This window comes from Danaus plexippus, chromosome 2 (assembly GCF_018135715.1).
Source record: "Danaus plexippus chromosome 2, MEX_DaPlex, whole genome shotgun sequence".
Lineage (NCBI taxonomy): Eukaryota > Metazoa > Arthropoda > Insecta > Lepidoptera > Nymphalidae > Danaus > Danaus plexippus.
This window is the reverse complement of record NC_083537.1, coordinates 2,781,340-2,799,874: the sequence shown is the minus strand read 5'-3', so window position 1 is coordinate 2,799,874 and position 18,535 is coordinate 2,781,340. Positions and strand designations below refer to the sequence as shown.

General features: G+C 32.4%; 5 protein-coding genes and 2 non-coding genes across 7 annotated transcripts in view; 2 read left to right on the top strand and 5 right to left on the bottom strand.

Annotated features, from left to right (window-relative positions):
• LOC116779872 (mitoguardin) overlaps nucleotides 1–4,250 on the bottom strand; it is a 35,521-nt gene extending 31,271 nt beyond the window's left edge. Inside the window, exons 1-3 of the mRNA XM_032674377.2 lie at nucleotides 3,878–4,250; nucleotides 3,457–3,613; nucleotides 3,228–3,365 (exon numbers count right to left, since the gene is read on the bottom strand). Coding sequence (XP_032530268.2) covers nucleotides 3,228–3,365; nucleotides 3,457–3,613; nucleotides 3,878–3,973 — 391 coding nt within the window. The 5' untranslated portion in view covers nucleotides 3,974–4,250. The remainder of the gene's footprint in view (nucleotides 1–3,227; nucleotides 3,366–3,456; nucleotides 3,614–3,877) is intronic.
• On the bottom strand, nucleotides 898–969 carry Trnap-agg (transfer RNA proline (anticodon AGG)). The gene has a single exon. It is a non-coding gene; the product is annotated as a tRNA-Pro (tRNA).
• On the bottom strand, nucleotides 2,048–2,119 carry Trnap-ugg (transfer RNA proline (anticodon UGG)). Its single transcript has one exon. It is a non-coding gene; the product is annotated as a tRNA-Pro (tRNA).
• Nucleotides 4,251–5,386: 1,136 nt separating the features above from the next.
• LOC116779503 (F-box only protein 42) lies at nucleotides 5,387–8,194 on the top strand. The gene is made up of 3 exons (XM_032673810.2): nucleotides 5,387–5,769; nucleotides 5,851–7,040; nucleotides 7,138–8,194. Exons 1-3 carry the CDS (start codon nucleotides 5,613–5,615, stop codon nucleotides 7,600–7,602), a joined length of 1,812 nt encoding a protein of 603 aa, XP_032529701.2. The 5' UTR covers nucleotides 5,387–5,612; the 3' UTR covers nucleotides 7,603–8,194.
• Nucleotides 7,992–11,484, bottom strand: LOC116779502 (pre-mRNA-splicing factor syf1 homolog). Its single transcript, XM_032673809.2, has 2 exons — nucleotides 11,260–11,484; nucleotides 7,992–10,687 (listed from the first exon to the last, which is right to left on the bottom strand). Exons 1-2 carry the CDS (start codon nucleotides 11,296–11,298, stop codon nucleotides 8,201–8,203), a joined length of 2,526 nt encoding a protein of 841 aa, XP_032529700.1. The 5' UTR covers nucleotides 11,299–11,484; the 3' UTR covers nucleotides 7,992–8,200.
• A 259-nt stretch (nucleotides 11,485–11,743) lies between these two features.
• Nucleotides 11,744–17,335, top strand: LOC116779522 (zinc finger CCCH domain-containing protein 13-like). The gene is made up of 9 exons (XM_032673866.2): nucleotides 11,744–12,470; nucleotides 13,256–14,535; nucleotides 14,608–14,774; nucleotides 15,062–15,149; nucleotides 15,234–15,451; nucleotides 15,535–15,630; nucleotides 15,885–16,002; nucleotides 16,208–16,536; nucleotides 16,667–17,335. The coding sequence occupies exons 1-9, from the start codon at nucleotides 11,911–11,913 to the stop codon at nucleotides 16,880–16,882; spliced, it is 3,072 nt and encodes a 1,023-aa protein (XP_032529757.1). The 5' UTR covers nucleotides 11,744–11,910; the 3' UTR covers nucleotides 16,883–17,335.
• LOC116765258 (probable alpha-aspartyl dipeptidase) lies at nucleotides 17,234–18,292 on the bottom strand. The gene is made up of 3 exons (XM_032654683.2): nucleotides 18,070–18,292; nucleotides 17,428–17,991; nucleotides 17,234–17,356 (listed from the first exon to the last, which is right to left on the bottom strand). The coding sequence occupies exons 1-3, from the start codon at nucleotides 18,258–18,260 to the stop codon at nucleotides 17,287–17,289; spliced, it is 825 nt and encodes a 274-aa protein (XP_032510574.2). The 5' UTR covers nucleotides 18,261–18,292; the 3' UTR covers nucleotides 17,234–17,286.
• Nucleotides 18,293–18,535: the final 243 nt, after the last annotated feature.

Here is an 18,535-nt window from a genome sequence, read left to right as displayed (position 1 = left end):
CTACAGACATAATGAATGTAGGAATCCCGGCTTAATTAGGTATTCGTGATAGAACGCGAGGACTCGACGAACCCGGACTTGGTGTGTTTGAGATACTAAAATACAATATCATGCTAAATAAAAAAATTATACAGAAACAGTGAAAATTTCACTTTATATCGTGAATATCACATACCCACTAAATAGAAAACATTTATAAATATACTCCAGTTTATGCCAGCAACGTTTATTTATCGTAGTATAGTTGTCTACACTCTGTTTAACCAACGTCATATCTATTTTGAATATTTTCTAACGATATATTTTTTTAATATAATAAACGTTAATACAAACAACAACATGCAAGATATTCAAAAACGAACATTTCAAAAAAGTTTTTTCATAAAGAAGTTCGTCTTTGAATTCTTACGTCACTTGGCAAGGATTAAAAGAAAATTCGAGCTGTGAATCCGTGCGAGAAAGCTGAACGCTGTGTAAATAGCGGGCAATCCTTTTCACCCGCGGCGCATTCAGATCCCTTTGTGGAGACATTTGAGCTAGGGCTAGCTGAAAGCTGGGGCTGGAGGCTCTTTAATTATTACCAACCTGCCGGGGGAAACGATCGCAGAGAAAGGACCCAGAACGCCTTTCTCTTTCGCTCACTTATGTACAGACGTTGCAATCAAAGAAATAAGCAAATATGAATATGACAGCTACAGATATTATCTCACCAGTCATCAAGGTCGTTGTAATGGGAATTATTATTACTTAAATACCATTACAATAAACTTTGAGGCCATAGATGTTTAATACGAATAAAAATTAAAATATTTAAATAACAAGAAATTGAAATAAAAGTATTACAATGGTTTAAACTTCCGTAATATACGAAAAATATTTAAAAAAGCAAAAATGATTGGGCTCGTCCGGGATTTGAACCCGGGACCTCTCGCACCCTAAGCGAAAATCATACCCCTAGACCAACGAGCCGCTTGGTATACCGTACGAATTAATGAATTTGATTTTATAACCAAACATATTTATATATCTATGTACTTGTAATAAACTGTGTCGATAAAATATTATTTAAATATATAGAAGCCATGTGTTTACATGTTTTTTTTTATACGATCATTCATTTTTTTCAAGGTTAATTGAATAATGTGAAATGACATCATCTGCTTATCAATAGTATAAATTTAGAAATTCTTGCCCTAATATAAAATAATATAAATATTCTGCTTCTACAACAATACTGTCTTATTTCAATTAAAATAAATATAAATATTTATTCCTTGTAATATTAATATTTTATTGTTATGCGCTGTTATTTGATTAATGCATATCTTATACAATAAGTGGGACAAAAACGTGCTAAGAACTTTAAATGCACATTTTCCATATAAGGTCCACGTCTAGATGATTTATTCTTATGGACTTTTAAGGATTAAATTTTCTCTTTCTAGTTTACCTTTTGTTATACGAAATTATACTTATAAAAATGCTATAAATACTATAAGTATGAATTTTCTATATCCATGAAACTTATATATATATTGTTAGCATAACGTGGCTAGCATTACAAGCAGACTACCACCTGAGACAGGTCTTAAGGGATTCAATGATTGATTTCGCCTATTTTAACATTCAACAAAGAAGGCCGCAACGTTCTCTGCGTATATTTAAATGTAGGTCAGGATGAAGAAATAGATTGTATAGAGGATTTATGTACCTGTAAAATCTTGAGATGAAGATTATTTATTTTGTGAATAGAAGACCTAGTAGCACACGACATTGAAGTATAAAACCGGTTAGGCTGTGATGAGTAAGGTACTTCTTTATATGTGACGTCATGAGTTATAAATGACCAAGGTACATATTCCATATATAAATTTATAATTACTACTTTAGCGAGCTCTCAAAATCTTATAAACAACAACAGACTAGATGCGCAATAAAGTATTTCATTACATTTTGTACAAATAAGTAATTAGAAATCTAGAAGAAACTTCAAGTATTATAGGTATATCGAGGTAAAATACTCATATTAAAAATGAGAAAAAAAGTTGGGCTCGTCCGGGATTTGAACCCGGGACCTCTCGCACCCAAAGCGAGAATCATACCCCTAGACCAACGAGCCATGTTGAAAATGGCTGAATAATTTGATCTAGTCCCTTTTTAAGTCCATAAATGATAAAAAATAAATAAAATCTTATTATAATATGCGATAGCTTTTTGAATATTAAACATTATAGATGTAAAGAGTATTTAATCCATCATATTTAATCAAAAATATACTAATGTGAAATAATTAATGTCAATAGACGAATCTCAAAGCAAACCTATTTAGTGTATATTTGTATGAACGGATCACAGAAAAACAATTTATCAGTCTAAAATATATTGTATGAAATAGTGCCTCAGCATTGTGCCGTCCGATATTATTCATAGATTTTTTTGCAATGTTTGTTTATTTATAATTTTCAATGAACATTTCTTATGTAATAAATATCCCATTTTTATTTATGTTTTTGTTTCTGATAATTTCAATCTATACAAGTATCTGGCTTCTAAATATTCAACTGATTTGAAGTACACATATTCACCAGGTGTATGACCGCCTTAGAATAACTATGGTAATGTCATGAATAAATTGTGATTAAAAGCAATTAAAGATTTATAAGGATTTAACAATTTTCAGATTCCGTAGCTGTTATCCTTATTTTTCTATTTGTAAGTACCCACTTTTAATATTTGACTATAATTTTTAGTTTTTTTTTTACTTTAATATTCGATAAAATTTCTAAAAATAGATATTTCTAAAAAATGGGCCTCGCTTGATGAATTTTCAAGATATCGTTATTAATTCGATAAGGTAAAAGTGTTTCTTACTTGTTCTATATAATATACCACGCTAAGTTTTGTTTAATTAACGTTAAAAACAACAATTTACATAAAATAATATTTTTCTTTATGCAATGACATTGAAACCATTATTTCGTAAGTAATTTTTATATTTAATATTTTCATGGAAAGTGTCATCTTTGAGAAAGCGAGTAAAGTTCAATAATAGGTTGATTGTGATTTCAGTACTTTTCTACGTAATAACGCTATTGTGTAATAGATGGCGCTGTAAAAATTTTAAAACAAACGGGCTCGAAGAATATTTGAAAGTAATAACACAATCAAGGAACAAGTTTTTTCTTTTGGTCAAAAGATGGCAGTAAATATAAAAATTCTTGACTTACCCATTACACCAAGTTGCTGCGGAGAGAGAGGCGCAGCATCTCCGCCACCAGAGCCAATAGAACCAGATGCCATTGAGAGCCTCTCACTAAATCCAAGAGGGCTGCTCCGACCACCACTGCTAGCAACAGATCCCATTCCTATTGAAAGAATAGGAATATGGCAATAATTATATAATTCAAATAAATATATGAATTTAACAATAATGATAATTTAAAATAAAATATATACCTCCATTGGGACTCCTCATTCTAGACAATCTTTTGTTGATTGCTCTTTGAATTCTAGGATTAAAAATAGGCTTTGCCCGACGTCTCGCCAAGTACCGTGACAAAACACCTACAACTACCGCACTTGTGCCCACTACTCCTAAACTCCACAGTACAACCTGAAGATTAATATGTATATATTTAATTATTATAACAATATCATTCAATAAATTAAAATAGTAGTGGTTCAAAAAGTATATCTGTCTAATTGTTTATTTAATTACTTAGAAGCAGTTTAATCACTAGTATTATTTTCACAATTTTTCAGTGATGAGTTAAAATAATAGCTTGTTATTAAAAGGTATAACTCAATGAAATACAAAATGTTTTAAATGTTTTGGTCAATTACATTTAAAAACTTTGAAAACAGAATAATTATTAACCTTTTGTGAAGTTGTCAGCTGTATCTTATATGACAACACTTGCTGGATATGTTTCAATCTATCCAGTATGGGACTAGCTTGTAACAAATGCTGCATTTTGATTTAACACTAACACTACTCAAGTCAGTAAATTGTCCTCACACTATTTTATTTACATGAAAATTAAAATTAAGGTTATCTGTCAAGACAATATACAATTAAAACCAGGCAAACGTGTAGTTTCTTACTAAACCAATAAATAACACTTAAGTTTTTTATATACACAGTTTCTCATTTATGCTTTCATACAATATTATTTTTATAAATATTAAATATTAGCAAAATTAAAAATTCCCGGTCACTGAAAGAGAAAGTACAGAGAGAGATGGATTTATTTGTTTAGACATTCTAAGTGTCTGTTCGGAATCTAAAAACAACTATCTTAGTTTATGAAGAAGTTAAAAAAAATAATTTGTTCAGCGTTAACAAATATCTCTTAGGACAATAATAACAATAATAATATTCAATGAATTTCCCAATATATGTAATAATAACTGTAAACATGGATCCCTCACAATATGATCTATTCGTGTAAAGTTTAAATAATAAGCATTTTGAAAAGTATATTTTGTTATTTAATGATAGTTTTTTTTTAATTGTTATTATTATAAAAAACATATTTTCAATAAAACATTGTTTTGATTACGAACATAAAAAAGGACGTAATATAAATATTAATGAATTGTGTTCAATGAATCGTATGTTGTATATAAGTAGAATTGGAATTATGATCGGAAAGTAAATTAGTTTTCAGTCAGAGAATAAATAAACTATTTTGAAAAAGAAAGAATCTATTTAAAGGTGAAGTTATTTTTAAAATATAGTATTATTCTATTCCATGCAGAATGTATTGTTATGTTATACAGTTAAAGATTAAATATTATATTAAATAAAAATGTATTATTTTGTTAAAAATAAAAATTTGATCCATACATTTAAAGTCTTGCAAGAAGGTAAAATAACAAAAATTTACAATAATGATTTAATTGATTAAGTCAATAGAGATATCGATGGCTTAAATTGAAGAAGAATCAGTAAATATATCTTAATAAAAAGCACGTTAAAGACACTACATCATTTGTATTATTAAGCGCTTGATAAACCCCCGAAACTATTATATATTATTAACTCTTAAGATTTTTGATAGATTTACTCCTCTTTAAGGTTTTCTTAAGTTTAATATACATTCCAATAAATTATTGAATAATTAACTTAAATTGCTTATAGCAAGTTTTTGCATTTGATGCAAATGTGATCATTTTAACTTACAAACATATTTACATGAAAATGATTTGAAATCTTTTAAAGTCAAATATAAAATTTCGGCGATCTTATCTATTAATATTTGACTTACCGACGAGTAAGGACCATATATCTGTGCAATAATCATGACATAGTTTCCCTTCTGGTTTCTTATTTCTGATTGTAATGTTTAATGTCATTATTCAATTGTCATTTAAGCTTTTTGAAGTTAAAGTTTATGCTTATCAAAGTAAAATTTATAAAATTTTATGTTAGCCCGTTGCGTGCTGGAAAAACAATTACAGACAATATTTTATTAAAATATAAATATATTTTTTACTCTGATTATAAATGCGATCGATGTGACAAAATATTTTTTAATGTCGTAAATTACTATTAAATAGCATTATGAAATGGCTTGCACTTTGTTATAATCAACTATAAATTGATAGATATGGAAAGCATACACCAGACTTTACAAGAAACATTGCAAACATCTATTGAAGATCTTCCTGATGAAGTATTGGAATTTATTCTCGGGTTTCTACCACCTTATAAAGACTTACAAAATTGTATGAGCGTTTGTAAAAGGTGGTGTAACTGCGCAGAGAGTAAGTTTTCATTATATATAATCAAATTGCACCCATAATTTTATTCTTATTCCATTTATTAATTTACATTATTCTTTCCAGGTGTACTGCATAAAACATCCATTAAATTGGTAAAAGCTATTGGAGAATTTAATATTTTGTGGAAAAACGTTGTTTCGAGTGATATTGTACCAAGTATTACTAAGAGATTCTCTCATGCAGCATGCATCCTTGAGAACAATATGTATATATTTGGTGGATGCACAACAAATGCTACATCATTTAATGATTTATGGAAATTTGACTTGTCCAAAAGGCAATGGGTGAGGCCTCTAGCCACTGGTACATATCCAGTACCTAAAGCCTATACAACTATGGTCGATTATAAAGATTGCTTAATAGTTTTTGGAGGATGGACTTATCCCTCTCTTTCTCAATATTACCAGAATGTTACAATGTTTAATGATATCCATTTTTACTGTGTGAATACTAATAAATGGATTTTAATTAATACAAATAACCCACCCCCTCCAGTTGCTGGGCATTCTGCATGTATCCATGATGATGAAATGGTAGTTTTTGGTGGCCTAGTTATGTCGGCAACACAGAATTTTCAGATACAGTGTTCAAATGATGTATGGGTTTTAGATTTATCAACTTTCAGTTGGAGAAAACAGCCCACTACTAGGCCCAGACCATCCCCACGATATGCCCAGTCGCTTATTCAGTTAGATTCTGATCAATTATTACTATTAGGTGGTGTGCAAACTTTGCAGAATAGATTTGTATATAGTGATTGTTGGGTACTGACTATGAAAGGACCAATCTGGACCTGGAAAGAAATAGCAGTTAGAAATAAAGAGTGGGCATCAGCAAATATATGGTGTAATCCTGCTTGTAAAGTAGGAGACAAAGTTGTCAGTTTGAGTAGGAGCAGAAATGGCTGGAATAGCGCAAAACCATTAGTTACGTCAGCTGTTCGATTATCTAACTTTGGTAGAGCAGAAGGAGCTCCAGTTTCAGTGAGAGTAGAGCAAAGTTTGCAGAGACCATTAGATAGAGACCAAAATATAAATGGAAGGCGTGGTATATTACCACGACAAAGAGTTCCTGTAAATGAACCAATTGCTGGGCCCAGTAATGAAAATGATCAAGCGAGGATACCTAGAGCTGTTAATGAACATTTAAATCATGATTACAATATGGCAGCATGTAGTGGAGAAGCTAGACAATTAAATAATGGTCTAGACATATGTAAAAAAGAAACAGCTTACAGAAGAAATAAAAATAAGGTTTGTGAAAATGTCTTACTTAATTATAAAAGCAGATACATTAAAAAAAATCATACTACTTTTATTGTGTTTATCTAAAAAAAATTTTGCTTTGCAGAATAAAGGTATGAAGATTGTTAGACAACTTCAGGAAGCTAATAAATATAGGATGGCAGCATTTGCCTGTGACTCTATAGGTAATGCTCCACCAGAAAATGATCTCATTAACCAAAGGCAAATTGCTCATTTAGAAAATAGATTAGATGCTCCAGCAGATAACCAGGAACAGAGACAATCTAATGTCAAGAAAATTAAAAGGAATACACTGTCAATGCACGTCCTAGATATATCAACAATTGTGGGTGGTAACTCAATGAACTATGTGTCATGGTTGTGCCCACGTCTCGGTGAAATGAGGGGTGCTCCGGAAGAATTGGTCATGTACTCTCTAGTAAAGGGCAATGGCGAACTCATAATGTTTGGAGGTGTACACAATGATATTAGTATTTTGAATTACAATGAGCAGCAAAATATGTACTCTAATTCTTTACATTTCATCACACCACCCAGGGACATTATTTAAAAGAACCCAAAAGTACTAATGTACTATATGAAGTGCATAATTAATTTACGTTGTGATTATATGTAAGCATGTATTTTAAAGTTCTCAATACAAACGATATAAGGACGTTGAATGTTTGTTCAAACAGCTAATCATTTCTTGATACTCATAATATATTTAAAGTAAATAATAATATCGTGTAGTTAATTTCTGTAATGCTGAAGTAATAATTTTCATTTACCTGCAATCATAATAATACATTATAGGAATATTAAAGGCGTATCCATTATAATTTTTGGGTGGGTGATGTATTTGCTTATGAATCTTAGAACATATTACTAAAGGGAATGTTAATAAAACTTGGACGGCTCATAATTAAAATGTTGTGTTCAAAACATTAAAACTGCCAATTAAGGATTTAAAAAATTTATATAAGATTTTCAGAATTGTTGCTTTTTATGCTAAAATTAAATAGAACACTGTAACCATTAATCCATGTATGTACTGTATTTGTTGTTTGTTATAGTTTCTTCTGTGATCTGTAAATAACTTTGACTTGTAAAAATAACTGTTGCTTAGCTTGATAAATTAAAATTTCGTTCTTAATTCACAATTTTTTTTATTGATTTTCTGGAACCAAGCCTCCAAACACTGCTGCAGGAATTTCCTTTTTCTGTACAGGTGCAACTTCCTCGTCATCATTACTATTATCAGATTCTTCGTCATCAATATCAATTTCATCAGGATTAACAACTTTATCGTTTTCTTTGAGACCTTGTGTTTCACCTCTGACAAACAATATATTGCCCTTGCTTTGGACAGCCATTTCGGCAGCTTTAGCCTCCAACAATCTCATGCCGTCCTTCATTCCAGGTGCAAGATCCGATATTGTACCCGCAGCCTGAGCAGCTGAGCCTAGCATTTGGGCTGACATCATATTGACTTGCGTGTTATAAGTAGCTTGTACACTTCTCTTAATTCTAAGCATTTCCCTCATAGTATCTTCATTACCATGCCTAACTTCAAATTCTTTCCAAGTATTCCAGAATTCTGTCGTAATCCTTGGATCGCACATCTGACTACAGTGAGCGTATATGGCACGAGCTCTGTCGATCTCCCCAAGTTTCGTTTCCATTTCCGAAAATCGCAAGCACATCTCTCTAGCTTTTTCATCTGGTAGAGTCTCGATTGCTTTTTCATATATTTGTCGCGTTTTGGGTACGCCATATATTTCTGCAGCCTTTTTAATGTAGATATTAAACATTTCAAACATCTGTTCTGGCAGAACAGCTGTTGTCGCTCTTTCATACACCGACATAGCGTGTCTGGCCAGTCCATGCTCCTCCTCCAACTTAGCATATAATAAAAATATTGATTTAGCAAACTCAGGTGGGCAATTCTCAAGACATTGTTCAAAGAGATCTCTAGCTCTTTCTAGCTTGGTTCCACCATATCTTTTTAAAAACTTTGTTAAATATGTATTCCAAATGTCGTAAACATTGGGCCACTTGAAGAGTGCTATTCCTTTTTCGTATGCCCTAAATGCTTCTTCAAAATAGTTGTGTTCCTCCAAGAATAGACCATAGTTTATAATAATCTGAGGTGTAGCTATTTTTAAATCAATAATGTGGTCATAGACAGCTTTACAAGATTTATATGTGCCAAAACTTTCTTCTAAATCGGCATACATAGACCAAACCTTTAGAGATTTATATAAACGCATTTGAACTGTTTCATTGTCATCGTGATAAGCTACTTTCCTACTCGGTAAAACTGTGGCTCTTTGCATTAATTTTAGAGCTTCTTCATAGTTTTCATGTTTTATCTCCATTTCAGCCCACTCACACCACACGGAGGCTAAATCATCAACTTTAGCGTAATTAACTTGGGTCGCTTTCTCAAAAATTAACCTTGCATCATCAATTTGGTCATTACTCTCATAAAATTTTGCAAAACCAACCCACAGTGTATAAAGTTTTCCTACCGCTAATTTTGGATCTACTGTCTGCACAGCTTCTGTATATGTATCTATGATTTCATGAGGTTTACCTTCATAGAGCTTTACTCTTTTGTGCCATTCAGCAATATTATGTGGATTTTGTCTTAATAGTACTGAATTTAGCAGTAATAATCTTCTTTCCATCAAATATTCAAACCTAGCAAGACGCAATTCTAAGTCAATATCTTCATCCTCAGTGGGGTTGGGTTTCTTTGCAACTTCTTCCATTTTTTTACTCAAACTCAACTCTTCAAATTGAGCATAGGCATCAAAGACTTGTGTGAAATCTCTTACTGTTGTGACAGTCTGAATGGCTTCCTCATATATATCTCTGGCTCTCTCAAATAACCCACTTCTAACATAGTAATCAGCTAGTGAATTCCACAGATGACCCAGCTGGTCAGTGTAGCGACGAAGTCCACCTCTTATTATGGCATCAACATTAAGTGAATGAATTTTGTCTGGGTTTTTGGATATTAGTTCACACAATTCATTCCAAAGCTGGTGGTTGGATTTTCCATGTTTGGATTGAAAATTCTCATTGTTTACAAGTTGAGCTAATTTTAAAGCAGCTTCATCTAATTTTTCTATAGATATTAAATAATCAATATATTCTTCAGTATCTTCGGGACACAACTTTAGGTAGCGTCTGAATACCCTAACAGCAGTTTCTGGAATATTATGCTTTTTCAAGAAATTTAAATAGAGGGGCCATATTCTGTGATGCTGTGTAATGGGTAAAGCCCGTAAAGCAGAATCAAATGCTTTTCTTGTAGCGGTAATTTTCCATTGATCAGTCAAAAATGTACAATAGTCCATCCATATTCTAGGCATTTTGTGCATAAATACGAGGGATCTTTCAAAACAATTATTAACATCTTCATACGCAGGATCTGTTATACATCGACCTCTTATTTGTTTTCTCCTAAGTTTTAAGTAGTTGTACCACAGCTTAAATGATCCTGGTAGTTCTTTCAGGGCTCTTTCATAAATGATATTAATTTCATATTTGGGAGCTGCTTTTTTATGTTCTATGTATCTTAGCCAATGCCTAACCGAAAATGGATTCCTTAATATTTCTTCTTCATATGGTAGGTCCTCCTCACTCTGAAACAAATTGTATAATAATTTTATCAGTAAGTTATATTAATAATTGATTTAAATGAAACTAATATTTTTCAGATTATACTACATTTTAATATTTTAAAAATTACATACTCCCAATTTTTCTGTTACTATTCAGCAACTGTGATCTCGGGCAGACAGGATATGCTCCACATTCGGGAGTATGTAGTTTTCGAAATAATAAAATACGCGTAGTATAATCAGAAAAATATTAGTTTCATCTAAATGAATACTCGCGAAACTCTTAGATCTCATTATAATTAAAATGATATACATATCTAAATTTGTGCACTTATGCCCTTTTCTATCTGAGGTCTGCTATCGTAACTATTATTCTAACTGGTATTGTTAAGTTAATACTTCTTCACACAGAGATATGTGGAGAGAAAAGTAGTTTATAATATTCTATATTACATTATGTACTTGTGAAGTAATCAGTTCAATTGTAAGAAATACATTATCAAAAATTTAAGGACAAAGACTGAAAAAGCTTTTAGAAAACTCATTATTTTAAAAAGATAAAGCCTAAAATAAATAATATAAAAAAAACTTACAAAAAATATGTCTATTTCTTTCCCATCAAGTACAGGCATTGTTTTGGCTTAATGTTTTTAATAAGTGTAGCCTTTGATATTCTTAATGACTCATACAAGACTTATGTGCTTAGATTTAAAGACGTTTTTTTATTACTATTGTATTCTTATTAATAAAAGTTAAAAGAGAAACATTTTTAACCCCTAAATACCTAGCAAGAAATGTCAAAATCACGAAACTATTGAAAGTTAAAAGTAATTCTATCAGCGTTGGCGGCAGTTTACAGAGGTGAGCGTTTAGAAACCAGTATTATATATTTAACTTTCGAAATATACGGAAATGTAAATTACTAAACTTTTCCAAAATAATTTAAAATAAAGTTAATAAATTGATAAATAGATATTTAGAATAAATATGTTTAGTCAATGTCCACACACAATCCATATATTTATTTTTAAAAAGAAAGAGCCATCAAATCTAATCGATATGTCTAACTCTAATGTCTAGTTTTTTATGATACTTCAAAAATAAGCGTGGTAAAAGCATCAATTTAGTTTATTCTTTATAATTTAATAATAACATTTACTATTTTAAAGTGATTTAAGTGAAGAAAACGGGAAATGTGTCTTTATTACAAACATTATCCGTGAGACAAATGTTTTTCAATTATAATGTCAAAACAAGGAAAAAGAAAAATTACTGTCGAGTTACCGAAAACTAAAGATCTCTCAAATCGACCAAGTGTTTTTGAGCGTCTCGGTACTAAAAAATCTTCTGGTACTAAAAAGGCTGCGGAATATTGCAGGCAGTGGGCCCAACACGGTACTTGTGCTTACGGTAAAAATTGTAAGTTTGCTACAACCCACACTCTAATAAGCCCATCTAAGCAAAGGGCAGCTAATAAAGATAGTGAAAGTAAACGATTGGTTAAAGATGATGCTAAGAACCGATTGCATTCAACAGTAGTCGTTCGGTCAGGTCGTAGTCCTGATGGCGAGATCGATAATTGGGATCAAAATGACTTAGAATATGCAGATACAGACGTTCTTGAGAAGAGAAGACAGCAGTTGCAGCGTGAATTAGAGTTGCAGTTAAAAATGGATTCCAACAAGGATGTACGTAAAGACAAGAAGAAAGCAGTGTCAAGTTCTTCTTCATCAAGAAGTTCCAGCTCTTCTAGCGTTTCTTCATCTTCTTCAGATGGCAGCTCATCATCGTCGTCATCTGGCAGGTAGTTAGAAGCCTGTTTTTTCTTTAAAGTACACTATATGATAACATATCTATTATGGCTAAATATAATATAGGACCTATTAAAGCGATATTAATTATACCAGATATATTATATTAGAGGTAGTTAAGTTATATCTGTAATAGAAGTTATGTTTATGAAATTAAAATTAATATCTATGTCAAATAAATCATATACCATAATTAACATACAGAAGCTACATTTTTAGTGAAATAATTCATGGTATATAACACAATGATTTATTAATAAGTACTTAGGTTTATATTTATAAATTGGAAGGAAAAGATAATAAATGTCAATTTTTTTCTTTATTACCGCTTATCTTTATATCAGTCAGAGTTTAGACATTGTAATTCCTAAGAACAATAATCCTATGTACATAATCACTTAATGTTATGTTCATGAAAATAGGTCTTGTTATTTCTAAGATAAATTTTAAAAAATAATCTGTTTTGACCATTTGGTCAAAATTAAGAAACGAAATATATTGGTATAAATCATGTACATATACCTCATATATATTAATTTAGTACAAAGTAACAACTTTAATGTTACAAATGAATTCATTTTTATTTATTGATATGGATTTTAGTATCTTAAATTTGAAAATAGACACTTCTAACACAAAGTAATTTAATGGTTGTCGCATTAATTTGTAATGCAACTTGTATACTTTTAGAACTTTATTAGTTTATTGAATAATCTTATAATTTTTTGTGCAATTTTTATTTAAATAAACTTACTATTACATAATTATTTTTTTGTAGAGATGCTAAGAGAAGAAGTAAAAAAGGCAAACTAAAAAGAAACTCGAGTTCATCATCTGAATGTGATATTCCTACAAAAAAAAAGTTAGTCAAAGCTAATACTTTAAAGAGAGACAAAAGTGAAACCAAAAAGATTACTGTGAAAAAGGATGACAGGTTATTAAAGAAACAAGATACCAATAAAAAGAAGAATCTTTCTAAGGCAATTGGCAAGAAATCATTGTCCCCTGGTAAAAAATCTGGCGGAACACCACCAATAACTTCAAAGAGTCTAACATCTAAAAGCACTTCTTCAAAACATGTTAAATCCCCACAAAGAAAAGAGAGGGTTAAAAGTGTATCTCCTCATTCAGCTCGAGATAGAGATCGAGATAGGGATCGCGCTAAGGATAAAGAGAAAGAAAAAGAAAGAGAAAAAGATAAAGACCGTGAAAAAGAAAGAGATCGCGTAAGAGGGCGGAGTCGATCGCCCAAAAAGGCTCGATCCAGGTCCCCTCGTAGACATGGTTCGCACCCAAAAGACCCAAGAAGAAAGGAAAGTGCGGAAAGAAGTAGACCAGTTTCACCGAAAAAGCAGTTGCGTCGAGATGGAAGTCCTGAACGGCATAGAAAACGTTCAACAAGTAGAGATCGAGATAGAGGCCGTGACCATAAAGACAGATCTCTGGAAAGAAAGAAAGATAAACACGATGATAAAGATCGTCACGATAGGAAGGATAGAGGACGGGAGAGAAATAAGGATAGTAAAAGGGACGATCCCAAGAGGAGAGGCCGTGATCGGGGTCTGGGAGGTAATAGAGGTGACAAAGGTTTGGAAAAACCTAATAAGCCAATGCAAAGATTATTACCACGCCCCGAAGAACGTTTGGCTGCTCTTGCCGCCATTTCGAACCGGGCCTTAGAAACTGATAAAAATTCAACTAATTCAAAAGATCGTCAGGATACACATTCCGAGAGGGTTGGACGGAAGCAAGACAGACTAGAAAGAGACAGATCTAATAAGAGAGAACGGCTGGACAGTATAGATAGAGAACAGGGTGATTATGAATTAGGAATGGATCATCAATATGAACATGGACACGGAATTGAGCATTACGACAGGATGGAAGATCGGTATGAAGGTGTTACTAGAGAAGGCGATAGGTCTCCAGGCTATATACAGGGCAGGGACAGGCACTATGATCCCAACTACGACATGCCGGGCCCAGCTAGAGGTTATGCTGAAGACGATGAGAGAATGTACGGCGAATCAATGGGAGATCCTCGTGGAGTCGATATGGGTAAAGATTGTTTTATTTATTTTGATTTGATTTCTTTAATTAGACCAACTTTATAAACCCAATGCTGTTTAGGTTACGATGACCGCAGACCTCATCGTGATCGCTCGTGGGAAGGACGCTCGGGTTCTTTGGACCGCGAGCGGGGTTATATCCACTCTCACAAAGATTGGGATAACGATGATTACCGCGGTCCTGGCGATTGGGGGCGAGATCGCAACTGGCAAATGCATGAAGGCCAGGTAAACTTATTATGGTCTCATTCTGAATTAACCTATTAGGAATGTTAAAATTGAACAAAAAATAAATTAAAACTGAATAATTTTGCCCAGGCATATCAATATCGTCAATATTGGAATGAGTTAATTGATTACCGCAAAAGAAATCAAAATACCTGTTGTATCCTATCCCATATTTTCCTTGGATGTCCCTATCCCCATTTTGGTATGCTTATAGATTAGTCATTATTATTATTATTTTTACTATTTTGAATATGTTATTGATGACAAAAAAATTCTGTTCACTTAAGATGAACGAGTGGGGTGACAAAGAGCAGGATATGGAAGGTTGGCATCACCGTGGTCATGGGCCAGGACCACACCGAGGACGTATGCATGGTATGAATAGACTATGCTTGTAAAATATATTGATTTTAAACTTGAATAAGAAAATGTTTATTAATGTTAGAAAACTACTTTAAGATGATTATAATCGCGGTGGGAGAATGGATCATGGCAGAAATGACGGTAATGTGAGGCGAGCTCAAAGAACCGAAACGGACACCTCTAAGGAGACGCCAACAGCAGCTCCAACGACTGCAACAGTACAGTCCGAGGAAGTTGAAAACGAAGATAAACCTATTCCAGACGACCTCAGTGAGATCAGTGATGATCCTGATGATATTCTAGAAAGAGAAGATGTAATATATCCATCATTGTTTTTCTTTTCACATATTTTTATATCCCATAGTCCCAGATGGATTAAGGAATATTATTATTACAGATGCTGGATCAAAATATTGATGAAAATAGTCAAACTGATCAAGCAATGGAAGAACCGCCGACGAAGCCAGATGGTTCAGAGAAGGAATCAATCCAGGTAAAACTAATATAGGAAATGAAACGAGATATTTTAATTAAACCAATGATTGCCATCATGCTTTGTTACCCTTATAAGTGAATAAGTCTTTATCGTACTACCTTTTTTAAGTGTATTTTTGGTTTTGTTTTTATTATATAATAATTTTTATTATTACCTTGTAATTATCCAAATACTCTGTGTATTTCACTAGTATAACTGTCCTAAGTGTAAAAGATGTGCGAAAAATTATTTGATATATTTTTTTTTGTAAGGATACAAGTGGGATTGGTGAAGAAAAAGAATCACATGAAGTCAAGGATGAGGAAGATGTTACTAACTTGGACTTTGAAGAAATATCTGATGGAGAGCTGGAGGAGGAACGTACCAGAGGTAATATATATATGAATAGTTACCGATGTCTCAGTACAATGAAGTTTTGGATAATTTCTTATATAATAAGAGTAACTAGTGTGAATTACACCAGGAAGATATTCTAACATATAATATTGGTTATCCTTAAATTTATAATAAGCAAAAAATATTTAAATTCTGTTGTTTTTCTTTAAAAATTAAACACAAGAAATTTAACTTATAGCTGGATTGGGAGATGCTTTGGGTGTGGACTGGGCAAGTCTTGTAGCAGACGTACGTCGACGCGAACAAACGGCACCTACAGGTGGCACTCGTGACAGGTGGCGTCCTGAACGTGTGCTTTCACGATTAGGACTCTCAGTTGACATGGCTGGGAGAGAAGCTGTGCAAAAAATACTTCAAGAGAATAAAGAATCCCTAGCATCAGAAACAAAAAGTACAGAAAATGGTGTTGATGATTCGAATGTTGTGAATGGAAATCATGATGAAAACGAAACAAAGGCCAACACTCCCATGAATGTGGATGATTTGCATCCGGTGGCTGTAATTCAGGTAAACATGTTTTTTCGCTGCCACTGTTTGTATTTGTAATTTTTTTTTAAACTATAAAAAACGCCTGCGACATTTATTTTATTATATTTTTTTCAACAACTTCAAGCATATATTTTTACCTTACCATCAGGTGGCAATGGAGAAAAGGAAACGTCAGCGCGCAGTATTATTTGGTTCTGGTTGCGAGATAACCAGGGGTCTAAGCGCGAGGCGTGATTTGGCATTACGGAGGTATCTCTGCCATTTACCAGTGGCGGAACGGACAGGATCATCACGGGTCACTCCGCAACCTACACTGTTCCATGCAGCTCGAGCTTTGCTTATGCAAGCCCCTGTCACTGGCTGACGTAGAATCTAAACCCTATTGCGCTGGGAAGAGATAACATACAACAAGTGCATGACATGGGTTATATAAAACTGTTCATACTATTTGGACTCGCACAACAAATTAACTAAAATTGTGATTTAAACAAACTTTTGTGACAATAGTGCGAACTTAAAAGTTAATGAAAGAATACCTTTTTAAATATTAGATCTAAGAACGAACTTAAATGAGGAATGAATAGTAGGTGAGGTAAAAAGTCTCCATCAGCATAATTTATTGGAACTGCTGCATTGTGACCTGTGGGGATATATAAAGTTACTAAATGTAATTCAGTTTTTAGGCGAAGTACATAGTTTAAACAAAAATTCAAGATGGTAATGTAATGTTAATATTTTTTTTTTATTTAAATGTATTCTGTAGCTGGATTAAATGTTGATGTTGTCTATTAAAAACGATACATCCGTTCCAACGGGATACTCAGTTTTTTCTTCACCCCTAAAAAAAATAATATGAATTAAAAAAAGATAGAATTTTTTATAAATAATACATTAAGTGTCAATACTTGCTTCTTAAAAAGTACAGCACCAGCTACTCCTTTAAGAATTAGTGATTTCCCGTGCACATGTAAAATGCTTCCTTCTCTTAATCCTAATACTGTGCCAGCATGTGGCATTTCCATATATTCTCCTATCCTTTGATCTCTAGTTTCGCCTTTGTGTTTCTCATTTTCAGGTTTGTCAATGTAATGTGGATTGATGTTAAATGGAACAATACCAATAGCATCAAAACTGGGTGGGTAAATTATTGGCATGTCATTAGTTGTATGAATACTTTTTGTAGCTACATTTGTCCCAGCACTGCTTCCAATATATGCCAGATCGCCTGCCCAAACCCTCTCTCTTATCAGAGACACTAAATTATTGTCATACAATGTCTTTAAAAGAAGAAAGGTATTTCCACCACCAACAAAAATTGCACGTGCTGTTTTGATAGCTTCCACTGGGTCATTAAAGGTATGAAGACCAGACACTGAAAAGCCCCAGGGGTCAATTACATTTTTAATAGTTTTTGTGTATCCGTCATACCCTTTTTGAGCGTATGGTATAAATATTAGTTCTTGTACATCATGTCTGAAATTTAAATATAATTAAGTAAATTGTAAAACAAGTGGTTGTCTATATTTAATATAAAGTAAAATTTTAACTTACTTTTTTAAAAAATCACAAATTTCCTCTTTCGCGAATTCTAACATGGAATATCCATGACAATTCGAAGATGAAAGCAGCAAAGCTTTCGAATGTTGCTCCATTATTTGAAGATTATAACTTAAATATTTTACAAAAGTACGGTTTGATTGGCAGCGATAGTGAAAATGAAAGGCGTTTAATAAGTACTTCATCAACGTGGCAATCTATCTGTGTTATCGTAATGATTACACTATATGAAAATATCATAAGGGTAATAAATTATTATATATTATACAGAAAGAACTACCAATGTTATTGATATGTGACATTATGTTGACAATGGATTGTCAAAGAAGTTTGACATTTGGAATGAGTTTGTCAAAATCTATCTCATAATGTCATTATTAATTTGGAGTTGAAGCTAGAATTTTCAGTACATAATACATAGAGAATAACATCGAATAAAAATAAAAGAAGAAGTAATGAA